Source organism: Dermacentor variabilis, chromosome 3, assembly GCF_050947875.1.
Source record: "Dermacentor variabilis isolate Ectoservices chromosome 3, ASM5094787v1, whole genome shotgun sequence".
In the NCBI taxonomy this organism is placed as follows: domain Eukaryota; kingdom Metazoa; phylum Arthropoda; class Arachnida; order Ixodida; family Ixodidae; genus Dermacentor; species Dermacentor variabilis.
The window spans coordinates 47,679,667-47,691,560 of record NC_134570.1 but is presented as its reverse complement, the minus strand read 5'-3'; the positions used below and the strand labels follow the sequence as shown (position 1 = coordinate 47,691,560).

Below are 11,894 nucleotides of genomic sequence, written 5' to 3'. Positions count from 1 at the left end.
TCTGTGCATACATTTCCACGCTTGTGTCCCAAATAAACTAGTTGGAGGTTACTGCACAAATTATTTTTTATGCTCCTTACTGCCTAGTCATCACTCTATAGTGGTAAATGTGTAACATACTTTGAAATGTCAAGGCCACAACTCAAGCCACCAATTCCACACCTGCCTACCCATGCACTGAGAAACTGAGAAACAGGCGGAAACAGGGAGAGCCTTACCGTGGCTACGGAATGTTGTTTCTTGGAAACTTTTCCGACAATAAATATCTGCTCTTTCACCATGCCGAGCGCAGAGTAGACTGCGATGTCTTTGGCCGAGCCGTAGGCAGCGTGGTAGACAATCTCGGCCTGAGGTGATAAAAATATAAATGAGAAGCCCTTGGAACTATTACTGACAACAGTAAAAGCCACCTTTAAATTGTAGCAAATGTTGAAGCGGTTTATTGACGTTTCGGCCGGGGTCTGGCCGAAATATATATATATATATATATATATATGTTTGTGCATATAACTTTAGCCCTGGTAATGTTTAGCCAGTGCACTTGTTATGCAGAAGATGTGAATTCGGCTCCCAGCTGCAGCAATTTTCTCTATTCATCAACCTTTATTTCTTTTATCCTTACTGTTTCTACATTTCAATAAAACACAACAATTAATTTCCCCTAAGCTCTTTCTGACTTCTTTGTCTGTTTGCCTCATGCATTAATTCAAAAACATTTCACAAGCTAATAACTCACAAAACACTGTGAAAGGTCTGTATCTGGGAAACTGTGTTCTTAAGTATGAGCAACCCCATTTTGCAAACACCACAGTGTATCATTTTTCACACAATAGGACCATATTCTATCTGAGAATACCAGGAGCTTCTCATTGGTAACAGGGGCCTATACGAAGGATGTCAGCAGAGACAGCAGCACCAACTCACATGCGTTTGCAGGTGTCGTAGGTAGCTGAGCTTGTGCCTGAGAGGCTCAGTGGACAGTCCCTCAGCAAAAGAAACAAGACCATGGGGAAAGTTGTGCTGGGCAAGCCAAGAGACCACCCGCTGCTGTTGCATGTCGGGCCGACCCGTGATGTAGATGATTAGGTAGCCCAGCTCTTGCCAATGCCTGCAACAAAGTGAAAAGGGCACAACAGCATGAATAATCGAAGAGGGCAAGCACACAGAGGTTGCCAAACGAAGCTCTGTGGGGATTCCCTGGAAACTTTTTGTGGTTTCCATGAGCGCCCTAATCAACACCATGGAACATCCTATCCAACCTGTAACGCGATCGTCATCCAACATCCTATAACCGCGAACATCCTATCAAACATCCTATAACATGTCGCGCTGTTGAAAATTCAGAAGAGTTTTTAGGAAATGGTCAGTTTGACAACTTGCTCCCCAGATACCGTGACTCTTCCAATGAGTGTCAATGCCGTCCTGGGGTCAGATTGATTGATTCATGAAGTTTAATGAAACTTTAAAGCAACACTGGGGCTATGATGGACCCTGTACGGGAGTGCCTTTTCTGCGCCACGGATGAGTATTGTTGTCATGAGTAAATACAACTGCTATCACAATAGAATACCTCGCAGTGTGGACAGCTCGAGTTCGCGCTGCAACTTGCTTCTAGTAGCAGTTTTTGACACTAGACGGCCTGTGCATATAGTTTTTCTCTTTATTATTGGCTGCTTGAATCCTTGCACTAGAAACATAGCTTGCCTGCGTGCTGCATTTCCGGCAATCTTGGTACAATTTTTGCTATTTCCTGCGGTATGAAAGGGTTAATTTTGACCACCTGGGTTCATTTAGCATGTCTCAAAATTTAAGTAGACAAGTGTTCTCGCATTGCACCCCTATCACAATGTTGCCACTGCAGACTGTAACCAAACCTCACACTCAGCGGCAGAATGCCATAGCCACCGAGCCATCGCGGCAGGTCTAGGATCAGGTAGAACGGTGTATGAAGGCCCAAAATGTGCCAGTACGGTAACAGTGTGCATGATGTTTACATGCTATGTCAGCACTTTTGACAGCATCTAGGCCATTCCTTCAGACATTTGAATGCTTCCTTCATGGTTTCAGTCATCTTTTACCTTTTCTTGATTGTTTCTAAATGAAGACACTAAATGCTTCACCAGAGTTTTCAGCTATTCCAAGGTACTTTCTGAATGCAAGCGGCTTTATTTTATCAGCATGATGTTGTGAGTAATCCATGGTCAATTCTCTTCCAACCAATTCAGACACTTCTGCTAAACCATTACAAAGCCTTCATCAGACAGCTCAGATTTTTGACTTGCTAGTTGTACCTTGCATTCGTAAATTTGGAGGTGCAGATAGCGCAGGAATTATGCAGACATTGCGCAAGCTTTTCGTAGCAGACAACGTGGGCATGGCACCTCGCCTGCTTGTTAGTGATGCTAATACAGAAGCACTTTTTTTTTATTGTAATTAGAATGGTGTGTCAGGCAGATAGATGTGAGCCGCAAGTTCAGCGGCAAGACTGGACAGTTTGATTTGGTCAATGATCCGCGATGCTAGTGCTTTTACGACGCAATCGCTGTAGAACCCTTTAAAACCTTTTTGAATAATGCAGTGCATCAGTAGACTACAGTTTAAGAGACACTCCACAAGGTACACTTTGTCCGTTAGAAAAACAAAGAGTCTTACCGGACCACATCAACAGCTCCAGCTCTCACTTTGGGATCTCGGCCTGAAACCGAGACGCTGGCCGTGAAGGAGCCGTCAATGCTAAACACCACACACTCGGTCTTCGGAGGCACAATAGCAAGGAAGAAATCGATGGATGTGTGGTCACCTCTGCAAAGCAAATGTGACTGCAAGTTAGCGGCCTTTCCGGCTGTTTCACAGGCCTGTGAAACCCAAAGCCTTCTAGACTGGGCAACAGCTAGGCAGTACATGCAAGTGAACAATTATATCCATGTCATCCGAGTTGCACACCTCACAATGGCCTTGACGGGGAAGAGTCCATATCCAAGTCCCAGGTCCTTGGGCACGCTGAAGGAGAGCCGTCCGTTGCGGTCGGTCAGCTGAGTGCCCAGCAGCGTCCAGTGGCCGCTGTCACGCATCAGGTGCACGTCTACCTTTTCGCCCGACAGAGCCACCATGTCCAGAGGTCCATACATGAAACGTGCCGTCAGCACCTGTGGTTCACCCTCCTTCACAATCACGTCGTTGGCCCTGTGGTTGGCTGTTACATTCTGCAAAGGCGTGGCCAAGGTCGAGGTTGTGTCACAGAAGAACAGATGTACACAAGAACCAACAACATGCCTACTTCATTAGTCCTCACAGGAAAAATATAACGCGTTTTGTCAAAGTTAAGTTATGGCTGCTGAATACATACATAGTGCACACTCAGCCATCACTGTGCAAGCTTGCGCTTACAGTGTACAAGAATTAACAAATGTTTTCTCAAACTGGTATCGATTGCACTCGGCACCGCACATCAGTTTGAGTGAGGGAAGAAACCATGACAGCTACTGCAGTAAAACAAACTCAACCTCTGAAAAACTACCGACTGTAACTGGAGCACACTACCTTGATTTTGACAGAGGTACGTTTGCGGAGCCACTTCTCACGGGGCTGTCCAGGCACAAAGGGTGCCAGGTCCCGATCGAGTGTGCCAGCAGCGACCCCGTCTCCTCCGCCGCCATCAAGGCCACCCGCGACACCACAGCCTCCGCGAAGCAGTTGCCGTAGTAGCAAGCCAACCACATCCATAGACTCCCAGTAGGAGGCATGAAACAGGTGCGGCAGCACATGTGGCGGGAAGTTAGCCAGGCCCTCCGGGCAGTACAGTGCGAAGTCCAGGCGTCGACTGCCCCACCACTTCTGCGTCACTGTGTCGTGGGCAAGGCAGGCCATTGCAAGGCTCCGTGAGATGAGACACACTTGTGCACATGGCTAGTCACTATGTTAAAATCACTAACCCCTCCATTAGAGCTTGCCTCTACAACTGTGCACATTATAGGTTCTGGAGGAGAATAGCCTGTCTATTGTGATTGTGGCTGCTCTTGAGTACTTCCAATGTGTAGGTCTCAAGGTATCTAGGTTGATGTATTGATCATAGACGGCTTCCTCATATGGTTTCAGTAGAATACTTCAGAAATAAAATTTAGCAGGATGCGGTTGCTTTAACTCAACGGCTGCAATCTGCTGCAAGTGTGGCATTGCACTTAGATGCAATGCACATATCACACATGCAGACAATAGCTGTAGGTACTTGTCACTACAGTTCTAGTGGTGACAAAGTGAAAAAAAAAAAAAAAAACTGTAATCTTGTAGGAAGCAATGTTGTAAAATAAAAAAATTGTTTATGTATTGTGCCAACATTTAATATGGAACAAACATTGCAGTCCATTCATTCCCACTCATGCTGTCGCACTCCCAAACTCTTGAGAAAAAGTAGGATATCACCGTTGTTTTTACCCATCTTAAATATAAATAAGCAGTATGAGTTTGCAAATACTCGATTCATATGTAAAAAATTTGCCCACAGAACCTACCATTGCTACATCCCTTAGAATGGTTGCTTGCAACTGAGTTTCAGTTTTGGTCAAGTGTTTCTCCAAATTTTAAATCTATTTTAGCCGATACTTGGGAGGGACTTACAATAACTATGGCGCACCTATTATCTTAACAGTTTGAAAAACACCTGCAGCCATACGTTAGGAGGGACACAGAAGTAAGCAAATGCTTGTGACAGGCACACCCAAGTTATGCCTGGACCAGACACTCACAGGCCCATGGAAATGTCAGCACACTCACTTCAGTTTTATTACCTTAAATGTCAGAAAGAAATGAGATTACCTGTCAAACAGGCTGGATACACATCTGTGTACACTGTAAATATGTTATGCATACACATCACAGCTCGCAACACACTTTAGCTGTCCTCACATTGCTACGAGAGATGAATTCCCAGATGTGGCAGCCATATTCTGATTGGTAGATGAGTGCAAAAATGCCCTTGCACTAAGATTTGCTGGACATTATTAAATAACTCAAAGTGGTTGACATTAACAGTATGTGACATTAACAGCACTGTGGCAGTTCTTATGGCCAAGGTGCCTGTCAGTTGTTACTGCTGGCTCCATTACAATCAGTGTTTACTTAGAAACAGTGGCCTGTGAAATAAATCTGCAATGCTGTATGCTGTTACTAGATGTTACTTAATCAAGCCTCATAGACTATCACAAAAGAAAGAGCTGCAGTAAAAGATGGAAAAAATAACATGAAAGAATGCTACCAGTTCTGCACAAATTTCAATGCATTAACAGTGGCATTAATGGCCTGAACTTGCTGTAAATTCATCCCACTCACCAGTACTTTTATTCCAACAACATTTAAAGAAGATTTAGCACTTCTTTCTGCTTTGTTTCTGCTCGCATTTCTTGACAAAATTACTACACTATTTGGTCCACGATGGCCAACAGGTCATTTGGCATTATTGTTTACCTGGTTCAACCACTTATTAGTTGCCTCCAAGCTGCAAAACTAATGGACATCCCAACAGCAGATGGTTTCTCCATTTTAGGGATGCACATACAGCAACAGTCTTTCATATCTTGCGGAATATGCAGGCAATCAAAGATGTCACATGCTTTATTGAATGATGCGAACCAGGAAACGCAATCTTGTGACAAAATTTGAGTGAGAGCAAATCAGCAGCAAGTGCAGAATCTTCTTTGAAACTTTCAGGAATAAACATGCATGCTTTCTACGCGGGGATGCATGCCATACATGCCTTCCGTGTGGGAACACTTCAGTCATAAAAAGGGGGCGCCACATGAGAATAGCTGTTTATTAAGGAAGGTGTGGGCTGTCATTTGCATAACCAATATCTCGCCAAGAAAAGCGTGGAAAATGCACCAACAGCGGCCTTTTATTTGTTTATGCGTTTTGAATTCAGCACACTGAGGAGCACCACAATAACTGCAACGTCCCTTTTTTTTCTCTGCATAGTGCACGGTTTGGAAATGGGAACGTGTTATGCTGGACAGTTCAAGCAGAGTTATGCAGCCACACAGCTTATTGAAACACAGCTGTCCTGGTACCAAATCCTAAGACACCATGAGTGTTGTTGTTTTTATTCTTATCAGCCTTCGGATGATATTGGTTATGTTTGCAATGCCACATACCATATCACAACAGAACAGAAGCCATGACAACTATCATATAAAAAAGTAAATGTAAGAAGAAGACACCAAACAACACACAGACACAGTGCCTGGCCATGCATTCAAAATGTAAACATACATGCGCAAAGCAATGGAAGTGAAGCATGTGATGCTACAGATAGCAAGGCTTTTGCATAAATATAAATCCAAATGAATGGTAAAGAGCTGCACACAGAGAAGATAGGCTGGAACTAAAACATGCCACAGGAACAGCGCACATGAAAACGCATGCAAATGGTGTGCGTTTGATAAGAAAAGGAAGCACAGGGACTCAATGCCATTGACCAATAACAAAAAGAGTGGCAGAAAATAAAATATGCCTGAAAGATACATTGATAAAGTTTGAGCAAGAAACAAAACGATTGCTCACAGCACAAAACAACAAGGGCAAAGAGCAAAATCACTGCTCGCAGAATGAAACATTGCGTGCATTTATGAGCAAAAAAATACAGTCGAACCTCGATATAGCAGAGTTGTAGTTGAAGCGAAAAACTTTGTTAAATAGCGAATTTCGTTAATTTGAGGGTTTGAAGTTTCAGCATTAAAAACAACTGCACAAGTTCCCCAGAGCATTTCGGTTGCATAGTATCTTCTTAGCAAGCATTTATAAACAAACTGCAAAAAGTTCGGGCCATAATATCACGGTTAGAAGCGCCAGCATGCGTTGCAGATTGTACCGAGAGCAATGCAATGACACGGCTTACGGCATCCGAGATTTTCGTGCGTTGCATCGCATGACGCTGTAAATCTTGGACGGCATAGCTGACCGTGCTTGGCGCCCGCAGCCAGTGCCCACAAATTAACAACAAAAGTGTAAGGAAATGCGGATATTGGTCCTGGGCCAAAAATAAAAAAAGAAAACCAGTTTCGCAAGAAAGGTGGAGCACTGATGGTGATAGCAGAGACTGCACGAAGCGAGGTCTGTAGTTTTAGCGGTGTGACGCGTGCCTCCTGGCGAACATTAACAGACATCACTCTATAACTACGAATGAACTCGGAGTCACAACGCGAGCGGACGCTTCATACCGTGTCTCGGAAACTTGAGATTACGTGGCCACCGACACCAGATGCGTGGGAGCAACAAAATGCGTGTGAAGGTACCATCCACTTTGGCTTGCCGCGGAGAGGTTACCTCCAACATCAGTATGGCGCAAGGCCCGTGGACAGACACATGCATGGAGAAGGCAGAATGAGTGTGTGTTCCTGCCTTCCTCCCCCCTTAGCACGTGCTTGATCATGTTACCATGCGCTCACTCCCTCCCCATCCCTCTTGCGCAGAAGAAATCGTCAGCTCTCATGTTTCTCCGAGTTTACCAACGCGACAAATGGCACAACGGTGTTTCCTGCCTGCCGCATCCTGGCCCGTGCTTTGACAGCGGTTTTGCCGCTCCAGCTTTTCATGCAGAAGGAGGCTTGAAATAACTTTAACTTTGCGTAGGCTATTTACTAGCTTTTACTCACTAAATTTCTTTATTTACTAGATTCACTAGGCATACAGGCTTCAAGAACATGATTGAAATGGCCGAAGACTTCGTTAAAGTGAAACTATGTCATGAAGTTACTTCATTAATTCGCGAAAAATAAATAGACGGTTTTCAATACAACTAAGATTGGGAAATGACAATAGTTTCTTACATCATGGATTTCGTTAAATCGAGGTTTGTTATATCGAGGTTTGACTGTATCATTAAAAACACTAGCAGCCCACAAAACATAGCTAGATATTTGATAGAGAGAGGAAAGCATATTCTATCTTACACAATATAAAAAAATCAAAACACACAGGCTCGAGAGATCAGTTAAAAGCTTACAAGCTAAGGAGCAACAGATGTTCTTGTTGCTGCCATTAAAATAACCATAATAATGATGTACCGGTCAGGCATATGAAGAGAAAGGAAAGCAGGACAGGCAGATATGCCATAAGCAGCACCTCTCTTCAAAAGTGAGAGAAAAGAAGAAATATAAAAGAAAAGGAAAACGACCAGAAACAGCTACAAAAAGCGGTCATTTTTGGTCAAGTTTTCTTTCCTTTCTTTTTTTTTTTTTTCACAGAGGGGACATGCTCACATGAAGTGACAGTGCTGAGGGGCAAGGCCTCTGAGACGCCCGAGACAGTGCTTGAGATGCTGGCTTCGCTGGTTCGCCGCCCCATGCAGGCGTAGCCAGACGACGACGGGGGCAGCCCTTCCACAAAGATGTGGGCGTGGCTCTGCAGGTATTCCACTGCGGGCGTCCCGACAACACAGACAAGCAGGCACATGTAGCCCACAACACAGAAAGAGAAGGTTCGGTAGGACTGATGGGAGCTCGACATCTATTAAAGGAAGTAAACTAGCACACGAAGCAAACACACTGAAGCCGTGTTAAAGCACGAGAAATATATGAATTGCACACGCAATGGTCAGGAGAAAAACAGCAGCTCCAATGCAATTTTCGAATCTAAATGACACAGAGCTTGTTTGAGTTAGTGAGGTAGCAGCAACACAGAATGACACACAGACAGCCTCATTGCCTGTAGCATGATGGGCCAAGGGTAGAATGTTGATAAGAGGTGTACGCACAGAGAAATACAGATATGTACGCCAGATATGTAAATACATATACAAAGTACATATACAGTCAACAACTGATTTTGCGGACGCCTGATTTTTTGGACATGCTTGATAATCCGGACGCCTTCGCGGCACCACCAGGTACTCCATAGAGTCAATGTATAAGAACGTCCAAAATTTCAGGCACAAAAGTCCTTTGCCGTCCGATTTTCCCAACTTTTTGTCATGACCGTAGGTCTGAAACAGCATTATCAAAGCCACCATAGAGTCTGGCACAATAATTGGAAGCCACAACTGCCGCCATGTTGATTACCTCGCGGCTTCGAACAGGCGCCCTTGCATGCAGGTCCGCTGGTAGCCATAGCCACCACCCCAGCAACACTAGGCCTGCCTGCTTCGACGTTGGCTACCAAGCTTCTTGCTGTTCGATGCTGTATTATTGAAAGAATTCGCCACTTTCAGCAAAGGTGCCGACTCCGTCTTTGCAATCCTCGGCATTTTTTCGAACTGCCCGATTCTTCAGATGTTTTTGGATGTTGGCTGTACATAACGTGAATACCCGTTGTGTCATAGTGGCAAATACCCATTCTGGGCGGTCAGCCAAGAATGGGCAGATGCCCAGTGACACATACTAAGAGGCACAAACCAATGAGTCCTAGTTGTTGTCTATTAGGTGAGGACATGACAACAAATGCCGAACTTTGGGGAAGAGGCAACGAACGCTTCACTATAATAAATACATTGTGCAGTTATTCCTTGTCACATTGCTCAAATATACTGCTACATTATTTTCCATTACATTATTCAAAAACATTGTTCAATAATTCCTGCGGAATTATTAAAGAGAAGCATTCTTTAATTCTTCTCTTCAGTGCTCGGTGGTGGAAACAAACCTGCGTCAAATATATTCAGACAATCTTGGTCTGAATGCATGCTCGCACAGGTGCCATGCACGCACCTTGTGGCGACGCCACTAGATGGAGCGGCATGCTCAGCGGGAAGAAAAAGAGAGGAGCTTAGCTGCATAAATACCTCATATTTGACGCATTTCAGTGGTGGCAATACGGTGTCTAGCCACACTGCTTCAATGCCAACTGCATTACCATTGACATTTGTTGTCAGGTGGGTTCTGCCGGTTTTTTTTATTCTGCAAGGTGCGCTAGTGGTATCAAGTTGTTAATTACATCGCTGGTTCATCATTATCTGATGTAAAAGAAACTGGCACTAGCACACTCTGAAGTTGTAGTGATGGACTGCTGCTTTGTTTAAAACTCGTGACAATAGCCTCAACATATGAACCTTACAATAGGCTGCATGAATCATGTTGATAATCTCCATACGTCAGAGTGCCATCATTTCCAAGCACCAACGTATTTGCCCCTTCTCCCGGCCCTCATATTCTGTAATCCCTTCTCCTTCCCCTTTCATTGTTTCTATGTGTGGAGTGGCAGGCTAAAACACACACTGGCTTGTTTGTGCTCACTTAGGCGGTTTTCCTGTTAATAAATTCTGTTCCTCATAGCTTTACTGACTGACATAGTTGGTTTGTTGTTGTAATATTGCAGTTAGTTTAGTTGTCCACAGCAGGCAGTAAACCTCCAGTGCTATATTTGCCAATAAACATGTCCAGTTTTGAAACATGAGGCCTATGAGGACTTTCGCAGCCAGTATGAAGAGAGCTGTGGTTCAAACCAAATTTTAATGAACCCTTTTTGTGAATATTTGAAAAAAAATATATATTTTCTTAATTCCTTCTTGAGAATGCTGGTTCAAGTGCTAACAAGCACTTGAACTATACTTTGTGTCAACAAGTGCCCAAGATTTGTTGTTAACCACAGTTGAGCTAAATAGCTTCTATCAATAATCTTCACACTTGAAAAGTACAGTTCAAGAGATAAACACCAGAAAAAAAAAAATCATAGCGCTTTAATATAAATGTCTTAAAAACTGTCTCGAACTATATGTTCATTTTCTCAGGCACTCCCTGAAAGTGCTCAAAAAGTATTCAATACTTAGTACATTACACCGTTTTAGGTGATCCTTAGACAATCTATATGGCACAGCCAGCAAGGTAGGTAGATATGAGAATATTGGTATGACAGGACTTAGATGTTACTGGCCGGGGAAAATCAAGCCAGAGCAGAAGACTATGAGACACACAATACACTGACATCCAACTAAACATGATGAATGTTCACAAACACATAGTGGACCAGACGGAAAAAGGCTAAACTAAACAAGTTGACAACCAAGTTTTTAAAAAGTGCAGATAATACTGATATATTGCTAAGCCATTGTGATGTGCACAGTGGCTCACGCATTGAGTGTCAGCACTAGATATTTTGGATTTTCTATATTTCTTCTTAAAGAAGTCTTTTTTCTTTTTTCTGCCTATGTTCTACATTGTACGCATGTTTATGAATGCAAACAAGGCTGTGTCAAAAGTCAGCACTTTGTGCGTGCCCCAGTTTTCTGTTTTGCATTTTTTTACACAGTGCTGTAATATTACGATAGTACATGCAGTACTACATGGATGCTAAACCTGGAGGTAAAGAAGGCGAGACACTCACGCAAGTGGATTGGCTGCCCATCACCGAGTGGGTACTTTTGATACCGAGGTACGTTTACAGGTGGCAGCTGAGAAAATCGAGCACTCAGCAAGGGTTCAAGGCGTGCGGCCAGAGGGTCCGTGGGGTGAAACAGGTTGTACACTTGAGAGCATTGTGGTCGTGGCAGGGGAGCTGAAAGGAAAGTAATAAAAAGTAATTAAAACCAAAAGTTCAGGCGTTGCTAATTCATATCTTGAAAAGGAGCCACATATGTTTCATTCAAGGTGACAGGAAAAGCTGATCTATTGCACATTAACTTCAACCTATTACGACTGTATCTGTGTGTGTTTCAAACTCTTGAAAATGGCTTCTGAAGACACAGAGTCCCACGCGCTCACTATCCACTCGGCAACAGTCGGCAGGAGTGCTCTGTTGAACCACTGTCTGGTTGTAGTCGCACACCAGTGCCCTCTAAACTCATCATCGACATTAAAGTGCCTGCCTACAGCACCGCTTACCACTCTGTAGCACATAGGCTGACTTTCAGCTTAAACACTGTGTGAAGCTGTTCAGGCAGTCGCCCCTCCCTGCCAGGTAGCAAGGCAGAGCAC

At 43.9% G+C, this 11,894-nt stretch overlaps 1 protein-coding gene across 2 annotated transcripts in view; it reads right to left on the bottom strand.

The window, feature by feature from the left end:
• The window catches only part of rdgB (retinal degeneration B), a 50,539-nt gene that overhangs the window by 5,661 nt on the left and 32,984 nt on the right, over positions 1-11,894 (bottom strand). The window contains exons 13-19 of one of the 2 annotated variants that reach the window (XM_075684964.1): positions 11,305-11,475; positions 8,250-8,405; positions 3,541-3,842; positions 2,944-3,203; positions 2,653-2,802; positions 925-1,108; positions 219-347 (exon numbers count right to left, since the gene is read on the bottom strand). In XM_075684964.1, the coding sequence (XP_075541079.1) occupies positions 219-347; positions 925-1,108; positions 2,653-2,802; positions 2,944-3,203; positions 3,541-3,842; positions 8,250-8,405; positions 11,305-11,475 (1,352 nt within the window). The remainder of the gene's footprint in view (positions 1-218; positions 348-924; positions 1,109-2,652; positions 2,803-2,943; positions 3,204-3,540; positions 3,843-8,249; positions 8,406-11,304; positions 11,476-11,894) is intronic. The other variant, XM_075684965.1, reaches the window with a different exon arrangement.